This window comes from Pteropus medius, unplaced genomic scaffold (genome assembly GCF_902729225.1).
Source record: "Pteropus medius unplaced genomic scaffold, Ma_sr-lr_union100, whole genome shotgun sequence".
In the NCBI taxonomy this organism is placed as follows: Eukaryota; Metazoa; Chordata; class Mammalia; order Chiroptera; family Pteropodidae; genus Pteropus; species Pteropus medius.
The window spans coordinates 10123927-10150885 of record NW_024350325.1 but is presented as its reverse complement, the minus strand read 5'-3'; the positions used below and the strand labels follow the sequence as shown (position 1 = coordinate 10150885).

The window sequence follows — 26959 nt, the reverse complement described above, 5'->3', positions numbered from 1 at the left end:
TTTCAGGGGAGGTAAAAGTGATGTATGTCACAGTAGAAATTAATGTTATATGTGTTTAAATGCTTTGCTAGTCTGACAAAATGCTTGTATATGATAGACAGTTCTCAATCATCTCCGTCCTTCCTTCTCCCAATTTTCTCTATGAAATAAATGTAAGTGAATTCTTTGGTTAATTATTATAATTAAAATGGATGGCTGAGACTATGTCAGGTTCAAATAGAAAAGAAATACAATTGTATATGCATTAATTTGAAAGAAAAAGAGTAGTTTTGCCGTAAAGCAGTAGTTGTTGAACTTTTGTCTCAGGACCTCTTTATACTCTTAAAACTTATTTGAGGGAAATCAAAGAGCTATAGTTTAAGTGAGTGATAACTATCCATATTTACTGTATATTTTTTTAAATTTTTAATTAAGTTTATTGGGGTCATATTTACTGTATTTGAAGCCAAAACTGAGAAATTTTTTTAAAAAAACCTGATTCGTTTGAAAATAGAAATACTCTATTCCATTTTAACATAAACAACATAGATCTTATGAAAAAAAAAATTTCCTAAAACAAAACACTTTGATGACAAAAAGGGCATTAACGTTTTTGCAAGTCTTTCTAATGTCTTGCTTAAACAGGAGAGAGCCAGATACTCATCTCTTTCTGCATGTGTTATGATGTCACTCATCATGCAGCCTCTGGAACACTCCATTGTATACTTTTGAGAGAACATGGATAAAAAAGCAATTCTAAAGTAAATTATAAATTTGTTCCAGAATCTGAAAGAGGAAAATGAAGGACAAATTTTGAAAGTGAATTTTATTTGCTTTCACTTATAATACTTGAGTCTGAAAAAAGGCTATAAAATACATTAAAATTCTGGTGTAGTTCCCTCAGCTTTGATGGCTTGCTTCCTTTTATTGATTAATGCCTTTGACTATAATGCAAAAGAATATTCTTTTTTTTAAAAATAAACTTATTTATTTAAATTAGTTTCAAGTATACAGTACATTGGTTAGACATCTATAATGTTCATAAAACGATCCCCCCAGTTGCTCCCGCCCTCCCCGGCCCTCCACTTAGCCATCACATTAATGCTGACTGCATTCCCTCTGCCATGCTCTCTGTGTCCAACTATCAACTACTAATTTTTACTTCTTTTACCCTTCACCCCATTCTCCCAGCCTCTCAACCCCCCTCTCTTCTGTCCGTCATCAAATTGTCCACTATATTTGTGAGTCTGGTTTTGATTAGTTTGTTCTTTTTGTTCCTTAGATAACCGCATATAAGTGAAATCATATGGTATCTACATTTCTCTGACTTATTTCAGTCAGCATTATAACCTCTAGGTCCATCCATGTCATTGCAAATGGTAGAATTTCATTTTCTTTTAATGGCCGAGTAACATTCCATTGTATATATGAACCATAATTAAAAAGAATACTTTACATTCTATAGAATCTACCTACCTGGAAGAGATTATGTCTCATCTAAATTATTTTTAGAGCTTTATGTTAACTTGATTACAGTCCTTGATTATTTAAAGAAAAAAATATAAGGACTCTCACTTGTGAGAAGGGCTAAATTCTTTAAGATTCTGTTACTTTATTTATTTCAAATGTCTTATTGTTACTTTGATTATGTACATAATCAAGTGTTGTTTTTAGGCACCTGCACTCCTATCTTAATGAAGTACCTAAAACTCTTCACTATTCTTTTGGTTTTGCCTCCTCAGACTAAACCTTATGTTTTGAAAAAAATTAAATTAAAATGTTAGGATATATTTACACCTAAAACTATCTTTGATATTTCCTGGAAGGGTCCTGGACAATCATAAAGATTTGATTTTTTTTGCCTTTTAAAAAGAGAGATGCTACGAACAACTGCATTTGCTTGCTGTGTTACTATTCTAAGAGTTGTCAGTTCAGAAGAGATACTCAGTTTTCGCTAGGTTAAGTCAGTACAAGATAAAATGATACTAATACAAGTATTTCTGAAATTGTGTATTTTATGAGAAGACCCCAGAGATTTTTATAAATGCTCTCATTTGCCTATAATACGTTTTTACCTTCAGGGGAAATACTGATCAAAACTCTTAGGATATACTTACATAGGGTATCTCAATAGAGAATTTTACTCTCCTCCATTCTGATATTATTTGTCACAGTAAAAAAGTTAACCATTACATCTCTACTACCTACAGATAACTTTTGTACTACTCTGAAGCTTACCTGAAGGCTCTGCTCTAAGCTACAGGCCAGAAAGGACAATCTTAAGAGTTTTGTGGAAAAGGACTTCACGTACCAGTTATTTTAAAATATTGATATTTCAAATAATAGACTCTTGGGCCAGGCTATTGAGCTGACATTGCTTAGATAATTTTTCATCTGAGCAGTGGAATTTCCTTGGATTTCTGGACTCTTTTTGACTCCGGATGCAGACATCTTACTTCGTGTAGACTGCTAAACCAAGAACCAGCAGAACAAAAATCAATTACACAGGACTGGATGAAATGGAGAGGGAAATTTTACTATGTTGTCTGGAATACTGTTGATGTTTTAATGTTCTATTTTCTGGACACGTAAGGATGCTTTTACTCTTCCTTTCTATGCTATCTCTAACCTACAATTTAGTAAACTCTGCTTTTATAAGCTAAATCAAAACATTTAAAAATGATATCCAGTTCTCACTGATATCCCAGAATTCAAAAACTGTTACTGAGTCCCCTTAATTTACATGGCAATATAGTTACTTCATAGGTTCAATTAGAATCTATCTGCAGGATATAACTGAGCAACCAAGTCCCTACTTCAGAGTATCATATTAGAGAATGATACTCACCGAATCAGATATGAATCAGCCACTTTAAGAACTAATGGAGCCAATGCCTACAAAGACCTCCCAGGAAAACCGGCTCTGATACCTGGCTTTGCAAGGTCCTGGACTTACTGGTGGTAAGGAATCTACCAGGTCAGGAACGTAGCAAATGCTGGAAACCTTGAGGAATTCACCTAAGGTCTACCTAAGTAAAATATGGTGGAGAGTTTCTTGCCTTGGTTTCCTAGCCCTGGGGTCGAAAAGCCCAATGTAAGATTCCTTGTAAAAACTTCCATGCAAAAGTTAGTTCTGTGAGCTTAATAGTTGTTTAATACTGTATGACTGCATATTTGCAAAGCAAACCAAGGAGGCCAATATGATTAACACTTACTGCACCAATGTAAATAATTAGGCCAAACCCTGTGAGACCAGCTCTTTTTTGTGACCAAGAATAATCTTTGAGATTATTATGATTACAGGAGAGGTGGGGAAAAGAATTGTCAAGTAGATTGTGAAAGACTAAAGTGGGCAAAAAGAAATTACTGGGTGTCTTTTCAACGGAATTTTAGGTGTTACCTAGCACACTCTTCTGGGTTATCTGATCTATAGGGGTCTGCAGCTTTAACTGGGCTATTCTATAACCCAGTAGCTATAGAAAACTGCTATTACTGCAATTGAATCTTGTCCAGTGAAGATGCAACCAAACCCCAGACCCCACCCCTCCCATGGAAGAAGCCAACTGTGACTCTACTTACAAATTCATGTCAACATTCCCCACTGCCTATGCATGTATCTACTCTGTGGATTTTTCCTTAGAACTGGTTATAACATCTTACTATTTCCTATATTAATTAATGACTAATATAAAACCTTTAATACATATTCCTTAAAACACATTAATTGATTTTTATCTGTCCTGGTGGATCTTCCATGTTCTTAAGTATGGAGTGCCACCATTCTGACATTCAGGTGCAAGAAGGAAAATCTATTTGGTTGAGCAGGCTCGTAACCCTGTGATTTGAACTACATTTCATTTGTTAAGGCATCCTGATACACATCAATGATCTTGTAAAACCAAAATAAGCTCCAGAAGGAAATGCATTGCTATTCATTGCTGGCAGCAACAAATACATAATTTATGGGGCTATAGGACCGTTAATATTCCAACACAGAAGAGTGGAACACAGTGATGGATGCTAGATTCCAAGCTTTGCAATAAAGCTGCTCAGGGACTTCTTGATTTAAGGATTCAAAATACAACTACCCTGCAGTTAAAAACAAGGTGAGGGAACACCCCCAGGCTCACAGATTGAGGGTTATAAAGAATAAAAGATATCTTCTTCATGCACTCATGTTTCATCTGACATCACTATAGCATTTATCCTAGAAAGCATTTCAAAACTGGTTATTATTTCATGGACGAGTGCTCTATGTACTGCAATGCAAATGATCTCATGAGTGCACAAAAACTTCACTTTTTACAACCACCAGGATCTGCCATCAGAAATCTACTTAGTGAGATGGCTTTATTTCCTTTCTCACCAGTCCTAGAAGTAACATATGTCTCATCAGGCCCAGCTACATAATTTAGGAAGCCCAATGCAGCATGAAAATACATGGCCTCTTGTTAAAAATTTGTTAAGAATTACAAAATGATGACCCAGTGCGTTAAATCAAGTGTACGGACCTTCTAAGCATGGGGGCCTTCTGTGACTGCACAGGTCACATGCCCAGGAAGCTGGTCCTGTGTCTGGTGCTTCTTAAGAAAACAGGGTAGAGAAGCCTTTATCCTCCATAGAAAACAGCTTTTCCAACATGGGCTAACATCTGCCCAAATGTCAACTTAGACCCTCTTCCATTTCCGAAGAGTAGGAGGGTCTTCAATGTATAGCGATCTTTCATTTCTTTGATGTAAAGTCCTAGGTTACTTGGCGAAAAGCTAATCATTTATGCATCTTCTACCAGAGATCTTGCTCTCATATTCAGAACTCCAATGTTCATAAGTTTTCCAAACCTCAAAGGGCCAGAGAGACTTGTGGGCAATACACAAGTGAGGTCTCCCGTATAACTGATGCCTAGGGCTATCCCATGCCAAAGGGACCCTAGAAGGATTTGCCTCACCAGGGATCCTTGGACCACAAACAGTCTGAACCTGAACTCAGGCACACGCCTGGGAACACTAGTGTAAGCAGCAGCAACATTTTGGTGTTTACTGGCTAGGGTGGAAGTTCAGATTAGCCACCGCATGTCTGCCCACCTGCAATTCCTGAAAACACTGTATTTAGTTCACGCAGTTCTGTTTTGGTTAGCCACCTGATCCTGAGAACTATGGGAATCTCTTCATCTCCTAAGATCCAAATCTAGAGTGACTCCCTCACTGAGGCCTCCCGCTTTCCAGTAAACCTGACAAACTGTCCCATCTTTACCCCATTTTCATACTTCCAGCATAGCTCTACACAGGCAGGGACTATTTTCTTAGTGTCCTAGGTGCCTAATACAAAAACTGGTATGTAGACGGAGCTCAGTAAACATTTGTTTAATGTGTTATGAATAGAGAGAGTAGGTGTACGTGGCAATATTTCCATGGAAATGCTACAATCAGAGAGAAACAGTAATCATATCGAAAAGCTTAATTTTTGAAGAATTATAATTTTTTTAAAAGAATAATTTTAACAACTGCCACTTATTAGCCTTTACTCTTGTGATTATTTTCCACGTATTATATCATTTGTGGTTTTAAACAACTTTTGAGGGTTTTTATTTCCAATATTATCCTTTCTTCAGAGACAAGGAAACGGAGGATCAGATTGAGGAAGTGCCTCGCCAAAGCCTACGGCCATTAGCAGAAGGGCTGGCTCAAACACAGCATGGCCAGACTCAGGGGCTAGCACTTAATGACCAATATTCAGCCCCTCTGTCTTTTACAAGATTCTATTTTCTATGAGAACTCTAGTTTCTATTGCTTTTATTATGTGTTTAGCTAAGTAGTTACAAATATAAAAGACATCTCTTCTTCTCTATCCTAATAATTCTTAAGTGCTACAATGAGAAACATTCCTAAATCTCAAATCAGGAGAGAAAAATTTTCGTATGTAATTTTCCTTGTCCTCCCTCCCCCATACCCAGAAAAAGCTCTATACAAGAATTTTACTTCTTTTAACTTTACATGCAATTTATTTGATATAAGAGGAAAAAGCACAAATTCTCCCAGCGTATATTTATTTATAAATATCTTATTTTTTTACCAAAAGGCTTTGAGAACGCTTATAACAAAGTTCTTACACATGGCAAGTGCAGGAAGAGGGAAACCAAGAGCTGGGATTGTGGAAACAGGAAGCTCACACACAGGCCTTATGTGCCAAGTGTCATGGCTGTGACCGAGCCTCATGCAACCCAGGGATCCCAAGGAGGGGCCCCTACCGCAAGGGCCACACAGACTTTTTACCTGTGCTTTAAATCAAGTTACCATTGAATTAAATTGCCAAAATGTCTTAGCCTGAAAAACACTGTTATAAGAAAAATTATGGTCATAAAGTTGGTCATGAAATGATAGGTATTATTTAAGAATAAAAAAGGATCTAAAAAGCCCAAGTACCATTATTAGATTTGACAAGGTGGGCATGGGGCAATAAATGCCCAGGTTTATGCTTTGATAACATCCATCCAACTGGTAGCTGATACTTGAAAAAACACAACTGGTCCCTGAAACTGTAACGTTTCCTTTGCCTTTCCTTCCACAGAGCTAGCACAGAATCATGCTCCAATTGCTGTAGGGTACAAAAACACCAAAACACTTCCAACGCGGAAAAAAATTGTATAGAAGTATACTTTCTTAACTTCTTTTCCCTTTGGACTTGGAAACATTTTTGCTGTCATCAATCACTTACTCTAGTGTTAAAGCTCTCTCTGCTTTGATAGGATTTTTACACACAAAATCAAACCAGTCATACTTCTGCTACTGAAGGATGGTATGAAGCCGCAAACCCAGGACGGAAGCTATCTCTCCACGCCACACTTAGGCATTTCCAGAAGAGGGGAAGGCAGTCTCCGCACCCCGAGAGGTGGGAGCTCTGGTCCGGTCTGCTCTCTCCAGGTCCCCAGCTCACCAGTTCAGTCCCTGATTTGGACTGAATTAGTTAGCTCTGGTAGGTAGCTCTGGCCAGCATTAGTCACCCTAGGGAAGGTGGGAAAATGAGGAATTGTACAATGGCAAGGGGAAGCCTCAGGCCACAGGCAGAAACTCTTTGGCTTCTAAAGTAGAAGAGACAGAAACCACCGTGGGGCAGGGTGGGGACCAAGTGCTATCCAATGTTCATTTTTGTGTCTCCAGTGCCTAGCTGGATACAAAGGCTCTGAACTGCTTTATTAGTTCAAGCTGCACTAAAGTTTAGGAGACCTAAGCTGTCAGCTGGGGGCTTTGCGGTAGGTAGCTCAGTAGTCTCATCTAACAAATAGAATCTGGCTTCTCTCTTTCATAGGGTTATTGTAAAACGAAACGGAGGGGGTCTATTTTGAAAGCTCTTTGACGAGTTATTAGGCGCTATTCAAACACAAGAATCACTGAACACTAATCCAGTGGCCAATTTTCAGAGCAAAGGATTGGCTGCTATGAAAGTGGGCCTCATGACCTCTTTCCTGCCTGATGCCCTTTCCCGTTCTTTCCTGAACCTTCTTTGTGAAGGCCGTCCTCCTACTGCCAGCAGTTCCTCTGGCTTCTGTATCTCCACCTCGGGCGTTCAAACCCACCCTAACAGAACGACAGTACCAAAGCCGAGGAAGTTTACTTCCCCTAGCTCTGTGGCATCAAGGTGTCTCCTCTCAGGCTAAGACCTGAGACCCCCCTCATAGAGTTCACTTTGTTACTAAGCTTGAGTTAAATAAGTCACGAGGCAAAGGCCTTCTGCTATTATTTCCATTTAAAACCAGTTCTGACTGGTGGTTCCTGATCTCACCTGCCTGCCGCCCCACTAAATTCCAGGGGTGTGATCCTGTCAGGATGGACTCCAAGTTTGGTCTGTTTCATTTTCTATAAGGCCAAGTTTGTATTTCTTAGAACTGGAAGACCTATTAGTCTAGGTTTCATTTTTCTGGGACTGAGAAATTGCATTCCAGCCTTACTGCTTCTTTTCTTACCAAACTGGAGGTGCAAGTTTCCCAGAGCAATGTTTCGCATGAGGGCACTCAGCACACGGTGATGCTGGCGTGGAGAGTGGCGACACTTTCCCATCATGTGGATGGGTCCTGTAAGGCTACCTGCACCCTTTACCAACCACTGTGTAAAAACAAAACTAGTTATGGCTCATCTGAATGAGTCCAACAAATATTACTGATCTTCATTCACAACCCGCATTTTGTTTCTCCAAGAGCCCGTGTGCCAGGAATCGCCTGGCAGATTAGACAGTAGCTGATTGTTACTAGACAGGACCACCTGGCTTTCCTTTATCTTCACATACGTGGATGACTAACGTCGACTCCTTCCACATGATGGTGATGCATGTCATGGAGAGAAACGTAGGAGGACAATTCCTCTAATGAGCTGATGACGAGGTCCAGTGGCCCCGTAAGCCAGCTGTGGCCCCAGACACCGTGGTCTGTTCTCTAATGTGAGAAAGAAGGGCTTAATAGCTACATCTCTGAAACTAAACTCTAACACTACAACAATTATTTGTGCATGGGCCCTCCAAAACTAAATTAGTTCAATAATCCTAAACTGCAGATTTTTTTAAGGAAATATTTTAAAACTAGTGTTTCCAGGCAGATTTATAGGAAGAGCTAATGTTGCTTAAAACCAGCCGGTTCACGGGAGCATTACTGACATTTCTTTATGGCTGTCTGGAGTCGCTCTGAATATCACTTTGAAAACTTTACAAGTTAAAAACAATTTAGACTAGCTTTAGAATTCTACAGCAGTTCCAAAATTTTTTACTGCAACTGAACAGACATTGCCCCCAGGGACTGTGGGCAGCCCAGAGCAGGACAAATCAGAGTGTGGTCTGAGGGTCAGCAGCAGAGAGCTGCCTGGGAGGCTTGTTACCACAGACGCCTGCAGCTCCAGACTGGTGATCGGAATCTCCAAAGACAGGGCCCGGGAACCTACTCTAAACAAATTCCTCGGTGATTCCTTATGCATGGCCAAGTTGGAGAATCGCTCCAAGGAAACACAAAGCTTTCTCTGCTTTTCCTCTCAGTCCCTTGAAATCCGTCCCTTAAGGAAGAAGAGCCTGATATGAATCAAGGCCGAGTACTCAATAAATATTTGGTGAAGTACAAAATGTACTTTGTGAGAAAGGATATTATCTCTCCCCTTTTCCTTGAGCTGCCAGAAATCTTGAAGCCACATTTGACTTCAATTACAGAAATTCTGTAGGCCTTCATGGCTTGTATTTTTAAGCTCTTTTCTCTTTCACTCTCAAATTTTTACTGTTATATTCTCCCTGGTTCTAATTTTTACCTTTTATTTATTTTCTGCCATTATTTTATTTTATGGTTTCTATAAGCACTCTCAAATCCTCTGTGGAATAAAATGGGGTATAAATAAATAAACATACTTACACACAGATATAAATCAAAGTGGCCATTATTTGCTTTCCTGCCATGCCCTTCCCACGCTAAGATCCTGCCCCAGAGACTGAGCTGCACTCCTTTATTCCAGCCTTCAGCTGGGAATCTTTTTTCAAGAGTTCTTTATAAAAGCACCAGTGGTCTTACTTGTGTCCTTGGAGCTCGATGGCTGTTCCTTTTCTTCCACCGATGTCCCACATGATTACAGAGTGATCGGAGCTGCCTGAGAACAAAACTCGCTGGACGGGGTCCCAACAGAGAGCAGTCACCCCACCTGAGAGACCAGACACAGCTGAACATTAGTCACACAGTAACAATATTATTCACCAATAAAATGTGAATGCAAAGGAGTTAGGATCTAGAGCAGTTTCTGGCACACAATAACATTTTTGTTGAAAGAACAAAACTTTAGTTCTTTAAAAAAGAACTTTTTGTTGAAAAAGTCCCAAAAGAGAAAAAATTGGCTCCAAGAATAAAAGTCTCACACTTTAAGCATTTTCCTCCCCAAATTTAAAAGTACCATAAAATCAATTACTATAAAGACCGAGAGAAATGAAAAGGCAATTAACTGACCTTCGACCATAATTCTAAGACATAATTCTAATAAAAATAATTCTAAGAAGAATGGAAAATATCGCGCTGTTTGGAAATGTTAGCCACATTTTTTTAACTGCTGTCTACTTCCCATCCCGACAATAACAGATTAAGTAAACACGGTTTTAAGAAGCTCTATTAGATTTTTTATTCTTGAACATCAGATAAAATTAGACTACAGTATCAGAATTTAAAAGCTATTTTCTCTCTTTGGAATTTAAATTTATAGATTCTGGGCACATCATTTACACCCTCAAGTGTCAGTTTCCTCAACTCTAAAATGGGGACTATGGTGCTATGACTACACTACTGATAATGTCAGCCTAGCTGCTAGCTACCTCACAAGGCAGTGCTGAGAATAAGGCTGGATCGAGTGTGCAGCACCACTCTGCATGTGCACTACACGGGCTGGCTGTTAGCATCACTCCAGTGGCGCAGCTGTAACATATCATGACAGATTTTCTTCTCTGGCAGCCCCCTTATAAATCGAACTCCTTATGCACTGAGAAGAATAATAACTTTTTCCCTATAAGATGAGCACAAAGCCTATGAATCCTGAAGAATGAGGAATACTCATTTTTTACATTACTGAAAAATACTATATCCTGGAAAGAACATAAAATAGCTTTCTTAATCTGCTGGAATCTGATGTTTTTCTTCTTTAGATTAGCAATTTGTTCTACTGAAGTGCTGTACTTTAAAAGCTTTAGGAAAAGTTTCCTTTATGTAATTGTCTCAGAAGACTTTTTTTCAAGATCAGAAGAAAAAAAATATCCCCACTTCTCTGAGTTGTTTAATAGCATCTTCCTCTGGCTGCACAACATTCTGCTTGTATATATTCCTGTCCATGTAAGAATAAACATCACTTTGCCCAGTGCATATGTGGTAAGCACCCCCTGCAGCTCCCATCTCCTGTCTCTCACCATTTCCTGCCCTTCCACACACTCCAGCACTAAGCAGAGTTGACAGCAGAAAGGCCCTAGTACTGTCTGTTGAATGAATGAAGGAGCAGATGAAGGAAAAATACAAAAATCTTTTTTTTTTTTCATTCATCAGTCTTATTTGGAACACCTCTGTTATGCTCAGTCTTTCAAAGCTAAATATTTCCTCCTTCTGTAGAATTCATCTTCTTTCCTTGCTATTAAACTCCATGATTATACTTTAAAAAAAATCATCCTTCAGTATTTGGCAATGTAATAGTCCAGGATATGCATTCCATTCTGCAAAACATGGTATTTATTCCCACATGGTACCCAAATGGCTTACTTCGTTAAATATCTGTGGCAGAGTTAGCCAACTGTCCACCTAAATTCATATTCCCCTTTCCATATATAGAGCGCTCCCTAGAAAGCTGCCATCCTGCAAGGACCACATTTACCAAGCCCTCTTGCATCTAGGGGTCATGTGATAGAAACCAGAAAGTAAGTGGGAGCAATTTATATCACCTCCAGGTGAAGACAGTTAAGATGTCCCTTTTCTACTTTGTTTACACTTTTTCTTAGAGGACTCCAAGACCCCAGGGCAAGGAGAAACTATGTTCTAGAAGGAGCCTGGGTCCCTGAATCACCACATGGAAAAGAGCTGTAAGTCAGCAACACCTGTACTAGGTTGTTACATGAGTGAGGAATAAACTTCTGCTGCATTAGGGCACTAAAATATTGAAAATTACTTGTTGGAGCAGTTAGCATTACCTTTTAAAATGCCATATATTTATTGGACTATTATAACAAGGCTGACTCAAGAAGAAGGGGAATGTCACCAAAAACTTCAATAAATGTCATGCTAATGAAAAGTTACTTGTTTAGACTGTTACTCCTGATGCCTAATATTTAAACAGAATTTAGCTTTCAAAGCAATCTATCATAAACTCTGAATTGGTTTTTCCTTCAAAATATACCTGGAATCTAAGCTCTTCTCACTACCTCTACTACTCTCCTTGTGTGAGCCACTATCAAAATTCTCATTTGGAAAATTAAGAAGTATGACACATATTTTGTTGTAAAGGGTATAGAAGAAAAAGCCACTCTCATAGACTGCTGATGAGAATGCAAACTAGTAAAGTGGGGAAAATCATATCTAACAAAACTGCATATGAACTTGGCTTTTAATCCTGCAATCTCACTTCTAGGAATTTATCTTGAAGATACAGTCCCTACTCCCACCAAATAATACAAAAATATACATACACAAGGATATTCATTTCAGCATTGTTTGAAAAAGCTAAACACTGGGAACAACCCAAATGCTCATATAAGAGAGTAGGTGAGTAAACCATGACACACATTCACAGAGTACTATACAGCCATGAAAAAGAATGACGATCTCTTGGATGGATAGGAAATGATTTCCAAGTATACTATAAAGTGAAAAAGGCAAAGTGCAAAAGAATATGTTATGTTACCTTTCATTTAAGAAAAAAGGATAAATGAGAAATTAATAAGATTTATTAACTACAGCAAGTGTGTGTGAAAGGCTGGGAAATGAGAATGGAGAAAGGATGAAAGAGAATGACATTTTTCATAGCATATATTTTTGTTTGGTTCTGAGTTTTAGAACCATGTTTATGTTTCACATATGTGAAAACTAGTAAATAATTAAAATCAACTAAGAGTATTTGTGTGTGTGTGTGGGGCGGGGATGGGCCCCAAATGAAATATAAACAGAAACAATAGAACCTAGCTGCATTACAAACGAAGGATACAACCACACTAAAGGAGGGTAAGGGGAGAAGTGACAAAAGTAACTTTGGAAAATGGTAATAAGGTTAAATAAATAGCACTCTAGTTACCAGGTTTATATTTCATAGGGCTGTGAGTTATATAGGTTAGCAATTCTGAAACTACTGTATGTATATTCTAGGATTGAGCAATTAAGCTGAGTCAGGAACACCATATGGCACCAAAAACTAAGATGTGCTTAAAAAATTATGAGGACATGTGAAAAGGACACAGAACCCAACATGAAGGGGTTCCCAATAGCCAAATATGAGACACTTTGAACAAGATAAATAAATGGTAGTAGAGGAGCCTCACACATAGAAATTAATAAGAACTCGGCCTATTACAATATAGACAAATAAATATGGGAAAAGTTTTCCCTTATAGTACAATTCCAGCTAAAAGGTGTAGAAGGAATTATGATAAAAAACAGGATTTGGCAAGCATCACAGTAATACTTGTTTCTGATAAGAATCAGCAATACTAAAATTGGGCAAAAATATAATAAGAAAGAGAATATCTACAGTTTCAAGGTATTTCCTTTTAAAATACTTATGAATTACAAAGGGTGATCAAAGTGGAGACACATACCCTAATCAAATGATCAAAGTTAACATCACCCGTAACTGGGAAAATCAGTATCAGGCGCTCCCTGATGCACTAAATTAAAGCATAACATCACTTTTGTGGTGGTATCAAAAATGCGTAACCTGAATTTAACCATGAGAAAACTCAGATGGAGGGGCATTTTACAAGGGAGGGACATTGTGGCTAGTACTCAAAAATGCCAAGGTCTTGAAAGAAAAGGAATGACTCAAGAACTGTTCTAGGTTAAAGGAAACTAAGGAGACATCGTAACCAAATGCAGCATGTGGTCTCTAGTTGGATTCTGAACCTGAAAAAGGATGTTAGTGGGATAACTGGGGAAACGGGAATAAGGTCTGCAGGTTGGAGAACAGTATTGTATCACTGCTGATTTCCTGGTTTTGATATTTGTACTGTAATTTTCAAAAATGTTAACATTTGGAGAATATGGGTAAAGGATGGACAGGACTCTCTACTATTTTGCAAGTTCTTTAAAGTCAAAAATTATTTCAAAACAAAAAGTAAACACAAAGCAAAGCAAAAGAAGCCTAAGACAATTATAACAGCCTCCTGTTAGGTTTCGCTTCCTGCCGTCGTCTTCTCCACCCGCCAGCCACAGTGATCACCGAGGAACAAAAGGCAGATTGCGACACCCCTTGCTCAGCCCACTCCTCTGGTTCCCATCCCATTCAGGGTAAATCTCAAAGTCCTGTCCGTGCCCTTCCACGCCCTTCATGATCCAGCTCCAGCCCCTGTCGTGGGGCTTCCCCACCTCCCCTCTTCCACCTCACTTGTTCTGCTCTAGTCACACTGGTCTGCCTGATGTTCCTTTACCATGCCAGGTTCGTTCCCACCTCAGGATCTCTGCACTTTGTTGCTTCTGCCTGTGATTCTCTCCCCCTAGATTATCACTGGCCCATTCTGTCACTTCACACAAGTCTCTGCTCAAATGTCACCTCTTTAGAGATATCTTCCCTGACCACTACTATCACTGTCCTCCTTATTTTCTTTTTCTTCAAAGCATAACAATATGTTATATATTTATTTACTGTTTACTGCCCCAACAGAATATAAGCTCTAGGAAGGCTGAGTTTTTGGCTTATTCACCACTGCATCCCCAGGACCTAGAAGTCTACCTCTTAAAGTAGGCACTCGATAAGCACAGACAGATACCAAGTGACTGAAGGAGTAAGTATACAAATGAATGGTCTCTGTTCTTGGCATGTGAAACAGGCATATGACCGCTCACTTTTCTGGCTAACCAGTGTTGCTTATGGGATAGCCTTCATCTATTCTATTACTCACACCTTTCAGGTCAGAGAATGCTCATCTGAAGGAGAAGCTCTGGAGATGGTCCTGCTTGCCTGGTTAAGCCACTAGGATGAAGGGGACAGAAAAGAGAAAGAGGAAAAATGCATGACTTCCCCTATATAACATGTGTTTGTGTCCTCCCCCCGCCCCCAATTCTTATGTTGAAACCTAAACCCCATTATTTGGAAGTGTTTGGGTCGTAAGGGAGGAGCCCCTCATGAATGGGATCAGTGCCCTTATGAAAGAGACCCTAGAGAGCTCTCCCACTCCCTTCTACCTCATGGGGCTAGGGCGAGAAGGCAGCCACCTATGAAGCAGGAAGTGGACCCCACCAGACACTGAATCTGCCAATGCCTTGATCGTAAACTTAGACTCCAGAACTGTGATAAATAAAGGTCTGTTGTTCATAAGCCACCCAGCCTATGGTAGTCTGTTACGGTGGCCCAAACAGACTGAGACAACATATAATATGGGTGGCTCAGGTTCTTTAAAGCCGTGTGTCAGATTTAAATAATGGTGGTCACTGGTAAAAAGAACAGCTAGAAAGGCTTATTTGACTTAATCAAAAACTTAGGTTGTTCATCCTATCAGAACATGGAAATTCTTAAATAGAACTTGCTATGTGCCACATGATAAATACCTTCCAATTTCCGCTAATACACACCCATATCAACAAACATTGCACCACAAGACCCCCTGGCCTTCGTTAGTGACTGTGGGATAAGGATGGTTTATGTTAAAGAAACTGGATGTTTATATATGGTATTGTAAGTACGTAAGCTCTGGAATCAGATTCTAGGCACAAATTCCAGCTCTACTTTTATTAGATATGTGACCTTGAGCAAGTTATTTAATGTCTATGCCTTAGAAGTCTCATTTTTAAAATAGGGATAATAGTTTTGTTGAGATTAAATAAATTAATATAAGCATACAGAATAGTGCCTAGCACATGAGAAGCACTCAATAAATGTTAGCTATGATTTCACTGCAGGAGACCTCATCTGTATCATCTCTGAAACAGTGTCCTTTGTTAAGTCAGCCTTCAGGCTGGGACCAGCTTGTTCCCATGCTCTCCCAGCCATTATTAGATCGAGTAAAGTTTTACAAACAAGAACGATCTCTTGGTTTACCACATTACATCTGGCTGTAAGAGGCCAGAGCTGAGAAGGGAAGTTCTTAACACAGTCAGGAAGAGAAAATAGATAACTAGATTAAAGACAGTCAGGGTATAAAGAACACCATCTCAAGGCTCAGAGTACTGCACCATGCTTCAATAAGAGTGGAAAAGATGGAAGGAAAAGCTGAAGGGCAGACAAAAAGGATGAGACTGAGGAGGGAAACAAATAACTTCAGGGTCCCATCCCAGCTTGATGTAAATGTCCTAACAATGGGTCTATTGGAGGTTGGCTTATAAACTGTAAAGTTAAATAAGCATGAATTGAGCATCTTCTACATGGCAGGCACCATGCTTAACTCTGTAGATATAATCAAATCAAATAAGGCTCAGACTCTACACCAACACGTATGTACAATAAGATAATGGGCCAGGTTCTGAAGACAAGGGCTAGTACATTGTGTATGGTGGAGCCATTCTCTCATGGGACATGTGGCTATGCCCTCTGCCTGGCGTGCAAGTTTTACCTTTTGCGACCCAAATAACTTTTTCTCCCTCTTTAAGGTGTAGCTCAAGCATTATCTCCTGCAGGAAGCCTCCCCAGCACACTCCAATCTTCAAGAGGATGCTATCTCTATGTGTGTCTCTATTGTAACACTCAGCCACTACATCAAATTTTGTTAGATAAAAAAATCTGTCCCTACAGTATGCTTAAGGTTCTGAATGTTTGTATTCAAGTATGGTGCAGAGTCCCTGGTAAACCACAGGTGCTCCATAAATGTTTGCTCACCTGGCCTGTTGAATGGATGGCAGAGAGGAATGGTAGAACTATAAACCAGAGCAATAAAGCATCATTACAGAGGCATTTATTTGGCAGGGCCTCGGAGTTGGGGGCCAGCAGAAAGGTAGTGCAGTAAGAGATGTGGAGGGGCACCGGGGGCTGGAGAGAAAAGCAGCTAACTAAAAAGCCTCTTCCCTCCCAGGTGGGTTTTTGCATCTGTCAGTGGACAGAGCTTCCTAATGAACAATCCTTTCTACCAAACACTTCTAGCAACAGGAGAAGACATCCGCCTTCTTTTACCAAGCCCGCATTCCAGAGCAGCGCAGACACGTGCACCTCTTCCTCAGTCCCACACTCAGGCACGTCCTCGCCCTCCATAACTAGGAGAACGAGAGCCAGGGGCTGCAACGGTTGTGGGTTTTCAGGATTTATGATGTTTTAAATGACAGAAATCATTTCTTCCATTTTGTTTGACTTCACGTTAAATTACTTCATCTTTCCGCTCCCCCTCAATGTTTCATTATATGCTTCTCCGTACCTTTGACCTCCACAAGGTGACCCATGGAATAATTTTTACCATAAAGGAATTCATTCTTAAAAATAAGGGTTTTTTTTTAATCATTATAAAATTTATCTGTACTATTATATACTTTCATAAATGTAATTTTTAAAGGCTGCATAATATCCCAACACATACATGATACCTTATTCCACTTGTTAGATTTTTCTTAACTTTTAACTATTATAAGTCTTGCTAAAATGAGTATTTTGAAACATAAACCTTTGTGCACATTTCTGACTAGTTAGCAGAAATCCCCAAATGTGGAACCAGATCAAAGAGTATAAACATTTTTAGAAATTTAAGACATTACCAAAATCCTAAGTGAACTAATTTTTTTGGAGATTTTTACAACATATCTTGCAAAAGCATGACTACACGGAATGTTGCAAAATCAGGGCTGGAAACTGCTGGGTCTGTCAGTACTAGAATGTGACCAAGAGCGGTTCATCACACCCTGCCAGGTGAAGGTGTGTGGGTGAAACGTGACTAAAGCAGAGTCGTCTAAGTAAGTCCTCGGACCATGAAACCTCCAGGATAAAATATTTGACCTTTCAGTTACTGCACTTTGCTCTAGGTTAAAGTGATGAGTGTTTTTGTAAAGCTAAATGTGCTCTATCTCCAGGCTACACCTTCCTCCTGAGACCCAAAAACAGACATCCAGCTGTCTCTTTGCTACCTCCCCAGGGGCATTTCTTAGTCATGTCCAGTTTAGAGCACGGTGACAGTCTCTCTCAAACCAGTAAACGGCATCGTTGTCCACGCAAGTGCTCTGGGAGCCACTCCGCCCCAAATTGCTGTTGTCCCCCAGCACAAATGAGGATTACCTATTCAAGGACTCCAGCAGATGCCTTCCTTCTAAATGGTCTCTTCACACCCATGCTTGTCCCTACTCAATCCACTATCCACTGTTGTCAGTCATTTGTTAAAATGGAAACCAAGTTCCCGTCTAGCTTACCCTCCACCCCAGTCGGCTCCCCACTGCGTGAGAACACTGCCGGGCAGATCACCCTACTCCTCTCCCCCTGGCTCCCCGCGTGGGCCATCTTACTTCATTCAGCTGCTCACACTTTCCCACTCCAGGCTTCATACCTGCTTCACACATCTGGAGTCTGGAGTGCTCTCACCACCTGGGTATCTCCCCTTTCTCCCTAGGGTGTCATTTACACACCACTTCCCTGTAAGCCTCTCTTTAACTCTACGGACGGGAGGAAGCCCTCTTGTTCCTTGCTTCCAATGCAGCCTACGCATGACATCAGGACTTCACAGCACTTGCTACACTCCGATTATCTGCAATTACTGGTTTAATGCTTGTATTCTATGACTGGAAGTTGAATAAAGCATGCATTATGCTTGTTTCACCTATGTAATCCAGCACCGTCATATACAGAGCTAATGACTTGACTGATTCTTAATGAAAATAAGCATGTGTTACACTTTATATAAACTGGATTGATTGAAAGCCACCATTGAAAACAAAAGTTATGTTTTATTTGAATTTTTGTATTTGCACTAAATATGCCTTTCCCTGTTTTAGTAATTTGTTATAGTTAGCTATTTTCAATAATTCCCCTAACAGTTAATGAAAAAGTCTGTATTTAATTTTTCATTAATTAGTATGCTTGGCAGATTTACATTCAAGCCATCCTATTTCTAATATGTTTAAACTGATCAAAAAAATTTTTGGAAGTAAAAGAAAAAATATTTATTAATACTATGAATTTCCAATGGTCAAAATTTGATTTTTTCTCCCTTTGTTCAAGTCAGTGTATGACTTTTTGGTAGAAATACATTCTAATTTCTGCAGAAATAGCAAAGAACTAAGATACTTGGCATTTAGCTCCAAAAATAAAACCAGCAGAGGGAGCATAAGAACATAAAACTAGTTTCCTAAGTCCCCATGGATTAGTAAATGCTATGTTTGGCCTCTGGGTACGACTATTAGGCCGATTCCATCATAACCCATATTTTTATATGACCTTCTGTACTATAACCAAGAGTGCTGGGTGAATGGTTATGACTCTGTACATACACCAAAGACTTGTCTGCTTCTGAGTTTGGATCTGGACTGATGAGACCCTAAAGATCACTGTAACGGATCTAGGTTCATCTTAAGGTCTATGTTTGGGAGGTAGGGGAGTGAGGAGACTAATCTAATCCTTACAAAACCCCTTTTTCCAGAATTGTGTCTGGCCAAGCTTGCGACCTCGCAGGGCCCAGAATGGGTCTACTGCATAGGAAGAGCTCGACAATGTTTGAATCCCCATAGAATCTCTTAGAGGTCCTTGCTCCAGCTTTAAATAAATAAGTTGGGCTGTAGCCAGACTGGCAATGGGTAGATACTACTGCCAAGAATAATGACAAGTTAAATATGTGACTTGATACATTTGTCTTCATGTTAGTGACCTTTCTGGGCCATGTCTTGTCTTCCTCAAAGACAGCTCATGATAAAATCACACGAAAATGCTTTAAATATTTTAAGAAAGACAAGACACAATGTCAAGGTAACATTTTATATTAGAACTAACTCTCAAGACATGAAACCCTTGGGCCCCATCTGGTTCACCACACAGCGGTAAGCAGTAGCTACTTACCCTTTTTTTCTGACCTGGAGGCAACAATACAGAACTCAGAGCACTCCTACCAGCCACCACATGGTGAACTCCTGGCCACTAACGAGCCAAAAGATCAGGCTCAATACCACCTCCGCCAAACCAAATCTGGGAACTAGCCAGTCCATCGCCAGGCCTGCTGAGCTCATTGCATAAATGTTACCTTCAGTCTGTCTACTCCTCGCTTTCCCATTACCACTGCCACGTTTTGAGGTGCTGGCTTTCCGATTACATGTCCTACTCTACTGCCAGAACTACCTCTTAAAATCCGATCAGGTTAACGTCTTTGCTTAAAACTCTATAATGGTTTTTTACTGACATCAGGGTAATGCCTCAGTGATCTGAACTGACTCTAGCTTCCTTTCTGGCTGTCCCCCACCTCCTACTCAGTGTTCTAACCAAAAAGAGTTACTAGAGTTGCCAAGAGAGCCACACTTGCAAATCTCCACGCCACCATGCTGGTTTGCTCTGCCTGGAATGTTCTTCTCGCTTTTTCATGAACTCAACACTTACTCCTCCCCAAAGATCTTAAATCAAGCAACATCTCTCCTAGGGAGGCCTTCCCTGATTAACTCCCACTCCCACCCAAGCTAGGTGCCCATTCTGTGTTCCTGGAGGCACGCGGTACCTGCTTCCCCACTGCGCTCGCCACCACGCACTAGGATTACTGTTTAGCTTCTGTCTCTCTCACTGGGCTGTGTAGAATTTGAGGACAATGACTGTGCCTTTATTTCTGTGATTGGGAGCACTGGCTGAGATCAACTAGGGAGGTGGGTCCAGGGCAGAACTCACAAAGAGACCACAAAGGAGATGGGAAAGAGCAGTTGGGAAAGGCAGAAGAAAACGAGGAAAGCACGTGTCACAGAAGCCCACAGAGGGCAGATACAAGCAGGAAAGAATGGCCATAATGTAAAACACTGCTGAAAGGTTTAAGTAGGACATAGCTTAAAACACGTCCACTGGATTTAGCAGGCCACTGGCCACCTGTGAGGGCAGTTTAGGCAGAGTGATGAGACAGGCCAAATTGTAGGTGGCTGGAAAGCAAATAGGAGGTGAAGAATTTGAAGCAGCTGGGAAAATGATATTCTTTTAAAAAAGCACTGCTATTTGCTACAACATAAAGTTTAGGCGGAGTGAAAACAGGCAGTCACAAAACAACAAATACTATGATTCCCCTCACTGGAGGTACAGAGTATTCAAAGTCACAGAGACAGAAAGTGGAAAGGTGGTCACCAGGGGCTGGGAAGAAGGGGGACATTAGTGCTTAATGGGTACAGAACTTCAGTTTTGCAAAACAAGGTGAATGTACTTAATGTCACTGAGCTTGCACAGTTAAAAATGATTAAAATGATAAATTTTAGATTACATATATTTTACCACAATTTTTTTAAAAAGGACAAAGCATTGCTATTAAGAAAATAAGATAGAAGTTGCTACAACAGGACATGAAATTGAGAGGGGTTTTATTTGTTTTGTTTGTTTTTAACAGAGAGACAAGAAACTTTAGCATGTTAATAAATTGAGAAGAATAAGTTAGTCAAAAGGGAGAAAAGAGAAAGACTTTTGGTGTGGAGACCCTGAGGAGACTGAGCCTGGGGCCACAGGACAGGGCAGAAGGGCAAGAGGTGAGGAGGGAACAGAGGAGAAGTTTGCCTGTTGAGGAGGGAATACGGGTAGACAAGAAAAATATTTTTTTAAAAGCTTCTATCTGATAACATCTACTTTTCTTTGAATGAGAATGATGGGGGATGGGAGGAGGGGTTTGGGGAGAGTGATGAAGGTCTGAGAAAGCTGTTGAGGGAAATGGCAGGAGTGTACTGAAGATCTGTAGAGGGTCTATTACCAAGAAGGAAGAACAAGGGGACCCTGAGCTGAGCATGTTGGGAAGCATGTGGCTGAAGTGACGCACCACTGGGAAGGAAGGAGAGATGGGGTGGAGACCTGGGGAATGAAGGATCAAGGACCCGACTTCTCAACAAAGGCAAGAGCAAGTGGGTTTAGGGAAGTGAAAGATTACAACACTGAAGTTAGCAGTGAAACACAGATGTTTAAGATTCCTGGCTAGGGTATAGGTGGCTAAAAAGAGAAATCCGATCAGGAGGACCTGGGGCCCAGCCACAGGGGATGTTTCTGTGTGTCTTTCCTCCCAAAGGCAGCGATAATGCAGATGATCTTTTAAGACTCTTTTCCCCCCGGTTTCAATTTTCTCTTTAACTGCATTCCTTTTTTTCTCTTTAGAAAATCCATTATGATCTAGGTACTATCTCATTTTACATACTCATTCACCTACTTTTATTCTTATTATGATGTCTAAACTCAGCATTAACCTTGAGCTGTACTAAACTATGGGTTGGTTATCTGCAGAAGATGCAAAATCCCATTAGGATTCATGAAAACAGGCAGTGACTCACTCCACAGAGTCAACATCACATATTAAAAATACTAGTAAAAATTTAACCATTATCACCTACTCAAGTCTTTTAAAAGTTAAGAGTGGATATTTTATATTACCTTGTTTAAATGAACCTGAGGAGACCAGTAACATTAAAAGGGCCTTGGGTTTTAAACTGAATAGAACCCAAAAGGAAGGGAAGTTAAAGAGGAACTTGTACCTTTTTATGCAACATGGCTACCCATGATAAACATAGATTTCATTTCATTCGTCTTGGAATTGGGAGTATCTCTTGCACACCATCTCCTTGCTCCATGGATGGCAATGACAGACTGAGGCAGCTGTCCAATGGGGTTTGTACAGTTGTCATACAGTCTCAAACAATGTCTCATTAACATATGCCAACATTGGCTTTCTCCAGGGCAACATGATAAAGAATTAGTTACCAACATTTTCAAAAAAGATTGGTTCTTCTTTTGTCTGGATCGATGAAGAAAATTTTTGACATTATATCTTACTGAGTCATTCGGAAATCAGTTATGTGTATGTGTATCTTTGCATAAACCCAGAGAGTACCTTGTCACTTTCACAACATGTCATATGAACACCAGAACATGCAGCAGGTGCTAGCTCACTGGAGAGCAAGTAGCACATGGAGATTTTGCTTTCAATCCCACCTGTATGTCCTCTGAATGTTGTGATCAGGGTGCAGTTTTCTTGCTCCAGTTTGAGGATGGTTACTTGGCCTGAATGGTCACCAATAAACACATGCCGGGTTTCAACATCGAATCTATCATGAAGCATTAAGGATTGTTTCTCAAAATCAAGTGGAGGGATTTACAAAAATAAATAAACGTAAAAAGCAATGTGCAAATCCCCTATGAGGAAAACCTGGACATAATGCTGCAAGATACAAAAGTGGATATAACAAAATGAAAGAATGACACAGTTTTATTGGACAATATGACTCAACATGATAAAGATGAAATGATAAATTTAATATAATCCCTATAACAATTCCGACATGTTTTCTCCTAGAACTAGATATGTTAATTTTAAAGTTCATACAGAAAAATAAATAAGAAGAGCTAGAAATACTCTGAAAATAAATAGTAATGTGGTTACGTAATAGGGGAAGGCTAGCCCTACCAGATATTAAAATATGTTATAAAGTCCCTTTAATTAAAAGTGTGGATTTGGTGTGTATATAAACAAACAGACCAATGGAATAGAATAGAAAGTCTAGAAAGAGACCCAAAAGCATACAGAAATTTGCAACACGTCTAATAAAGGTGGTTCTTCAAATGAATAAGGAAAAGATGGATTAAAAAAAGGATACTGGCACAAACTGGACAGTCATTTGGAAAAATAAAATAGGCTCTGTATTTCACATTATATACCAGGAAAAATTCCAAATGAATTAGAGATCCAAATGTAAAAAATTAAAAATATAAGTTCTAGATGGGAGAGTTCCTTTATAACTTTGGGGTGGAAAACACTATTTATACGCAAAAACACAGATGACAAATACTATAAGCAAACCTTAAAGACAAACTTGAAAAAATATTTGCAACTTATGTCACGAAAGGCCCAAATCTCTAATACATAAAAAGAGCAATCAAGAAGAAAAAGATCATAAACTTAATAGAAAAATAGGCAAAATTTATGGATGGATAGTTTGAGAAATGAAAAATGGTGCTGTGTAAAAAGGAATTGACTTAGTAGGGCTCACTGCTGTCCTTTGAAAGGCTGTCTATGAGGCTGCCATGGCACCTGGGAACTTGGATTTCAGGAGGGTCCCCGCTATTAACAGATGAGAGTGGCTCACTGTGCCCTAACTGTACAAACAACATGGTTTATGCCAAACACCTGCTTTCCTTCTGGGATTCTGGAAGTTTGGTACATGCCAGGCAGAGGCTGCCAACAGACAGTGAACAGTATCCAGTAAAAATCCAAGGTGCTAAGTCTCTAGGGAGCTTTCCCTGGTGGATAATGGCTAGCAATCCTACCTCCAGAGACCTATCCCAGAGAAACGCTGGCAAAAAAAACCAAAATGACACATGCCTAAGGCTATTTACTCTATATTACTGCAATAGCTAAAATTTAAAAATAACCCAAAAGTCCTACAAAAGGAGACTTACTGAATTAACTATGATACGTCCATGCAATAGAATACAAAGCAGCTGGGGAAAAAAAGACCTCCATACCATAAACAAAGTGACATGGAGTAACTTTCAAGATATACTATCATGTGGGAAAAAAAGCCAAGGTATGTAAGAGTCTATATGCTATACTACTTTTATGTAACAAAGGGAGGAAATGCAAAGATAAGTGTGTGTGTGCTCATATTTAGAAAAGGAAGCACTGGAAGGATAAATTGAGCTCTAACAAAAAAGGCTGCTTATGGAGAAGGGAGAAACAGCTGAGGGGACAGGAACAGTTGTGGACTTCTCTTGTTATATAATTTCCACTTCGCAATCTTGTAATTATTTAAAAATATTTATAAAATTAAAAATATTTATAAAATTAAAAGGAAAAAACCCCTCACATTAAAAATATTTATAAAATTACACATTAAAAATTAAAAATATTACACATTAAAAATATTTATAAAATTAAAAATTTTATTACACATTAAAAATATTTATAAAATTAAAAGGAAAAAAACCCCTCAAACTGATAATAAAATTTAAAACAAATAAACCTAACTATTGGTGATACAGCCATGTAGTTAACATAAAGATCTCAAGTGACTTCAAAACACAGCATTTTGACTGTAAGTATAATATATTCTAAGGACAGAGAGAATTGCAAAGAAATCTAAAATGTCATTCAGTAGTCTTGTTATTATAATATTACTATTATTATTTCGAAACAATTTAAACATACTATAGGATAAGTAAGGAATTATGTTGTTTTAGGAACCAAGATTTTCAGCCCAAGGCAAAAGAATCAAGTACAAAAATGAAGTAAAAATCTTCTAATGTTAAATTTGAATTGGAAATATTATATATACTGATTATTTTTTTAAAAAAATATACACATATATCTCCTAGCTTTCTCTGAATACAATATCTCACTAAAAGAAGCAGGTGACTGCAGGGCTGGGACAGGAAGGTACAAGATGAGCTTAAGACAGTTGTGCCAAAAAGCAAGGAAGCTCTCAGAGGCTATGGGTTGTGCCGAAAAGACAGAGGAGCCAATATGAATCTTACTGGCCAAAGATGAGACAATATGAACATTAAAAAAAAAAAAAAAAAGCCAATTTATTAAAATACACTTAATATATTATTAAATAAACTCTAAGACTTTATAATGATGTTCAAAATAATAATAATAAAAGATGCCTATTGGAGGTAACCAGGACACTAAATTTCTATCTGAAAATGAGCAATTAAAAAGTAATAATTAAGAATTTATGTTGCTTTTCCTGTACTAATTGTATTTCAGGATAATCAAAGAGCCCTAGTTAAAGAGGTAAAGTTCTACTTTATAGCAGAATTCCAACTAATACATGTATAAGAAATGACAAGATTACAAAATCAACATTTTGCAATGCCAGTGGAAGAACTGGTTTAGGCAAAGATCAGCAATGGATGAAACCATGAAATGAAAGGGTTATGGGAGGACTGCAATGTAGGGAATGGCTGTCACCAGCTGAACCACTAATTAATCTTGGTTTCACTGAAAGGGTGACAATCCCACATACTACGTGCTTCCTCCTATGAAGCAATATGGAACACAACAGCACAATTACTAAGTGTCTTACCAAAAATTGAATCTGAACTGAATGAAGATTTCAGAGGCACTTTCAGTTTACAGAAATGTATGGGATATGGGTAGGTAGAGGAAAAGGTTAAATGACAACATGAGGAAGCAGAGATCAATGCAGCACGTGGAACTGACTGTCTATAGAAGAACTGCCTTTACAGTGGCATTAAAAGAAAGGCTGGGGTCACTGCTCTGGATTGAGAGATTGAGGAGATGTGACAACCTTACTCAACTGTGGGCTTTGTTTGGATCCAATTTCAAACAAACCCACTGCAAAAAACCATTTTAGAAACCATTAAGTGAAATTTGAAAATTGATTGATCATTTAACAATATCAAAGACTATAAATTTTTAGAATAATAGCACTGTGGTTATTGAAAAAAATATCCATAATTTTTAGAAGTATGTAAGAATGGAATGACATAAGGTCTGGAATTTGCTTTAAAATGCTCCAGGAAAAAGAGACAGAAAGCAGAAAGGGACAAAAGAATCAATAGTGGATCTGAGTGATGAGTATGTGAGTGTCCATTATACTATTTTTTTCCAATTTGGTACATGTTTCGATATTTTTCATAATACATCTTTTAAAAAAGTAAAGAACAAGGCATAACAAATTCTCCCTGTCTCAAGAAAAGTTATACTCTAGATCACCTTAAATTTTTAATTATAAGAACACAGATGAAAAAACATTTAATTTGATATACAACAGTCTCTACAATTGCAAGAAAACAATAGAATTCTCTAAAAAATATATATGTATAAACTCAACTACAGTTATTTGGAAGAAGGCTGAAATAAAACTGTAGTACAACCTCACAGCCAGAGTGACTGGCATTAAGTATGATACGAGGAAATATGAAAAATCAAGATAATAGCTTTTCAGTACTCTCCTTGAATATGAACAGATCTAAGAGACTATTTGGTGGAAAGACATTTTACTACATAGGGTGACATCTTGAAACTACCTCCAACATGAATAGCATCTTAAAATGAAGAGTACTTGGATTATTCTTGTGGAAGCATGAAACATGTGATCAAATCATGGTCAAATGACAAGACTGAAAGGTGAGGCTAAAGTATTCACAAATTTACAGACTATGAAGGGGGTGAGGAAGTAAACAGTTCTATTTCCTAGCACTGACCTGCAATGGGATCTCTG

The 26959-nt window shown here is 38.9% G+C and overlaps 1 protein-coding gene and 1 long non-coding RNA gene across 3 annotated transcripts in view; both read right to left on the bottom strand.

The window, feature by feature from the left end:
* Positions 1-26959, bottom strand: part of WDFY2 (WD repeat and FYVE domain containing 2) — a 153954-nt gene that overhangs the window by 15978 nt on the left and 111017 nt on the right. For both annotated transcript variants that reach the window (XM_039839416.1, XM_039839415.1), the window contains exons 6-7: positions 22707-22819; positions 9512-9638 (exon numbers count right to left, since the gene is read on the bottom strand). In XM_039839416.1, coding sequence (XP_039695350.1) covers positions 9512-9638; positions 22707-22819 — 240 coding nt within the window. The remainder of the gene's footprint in view (positions 1-9511; positions 9639-22706; positions 22820-26959) is intronic.
* On the bottom strand, positions 1827-6860 carry LOC120583878 (uncharacterized). Its single transcript, XR_005647888.1, has 2 exons — positions 6788-6860; positions 1827-2448 (listed from the first exon to the last, which is right to left on the bottom strand). It is a non-coding gene; the product is annotated as an uncharacterized LOC120583878 (long non-coding RNA).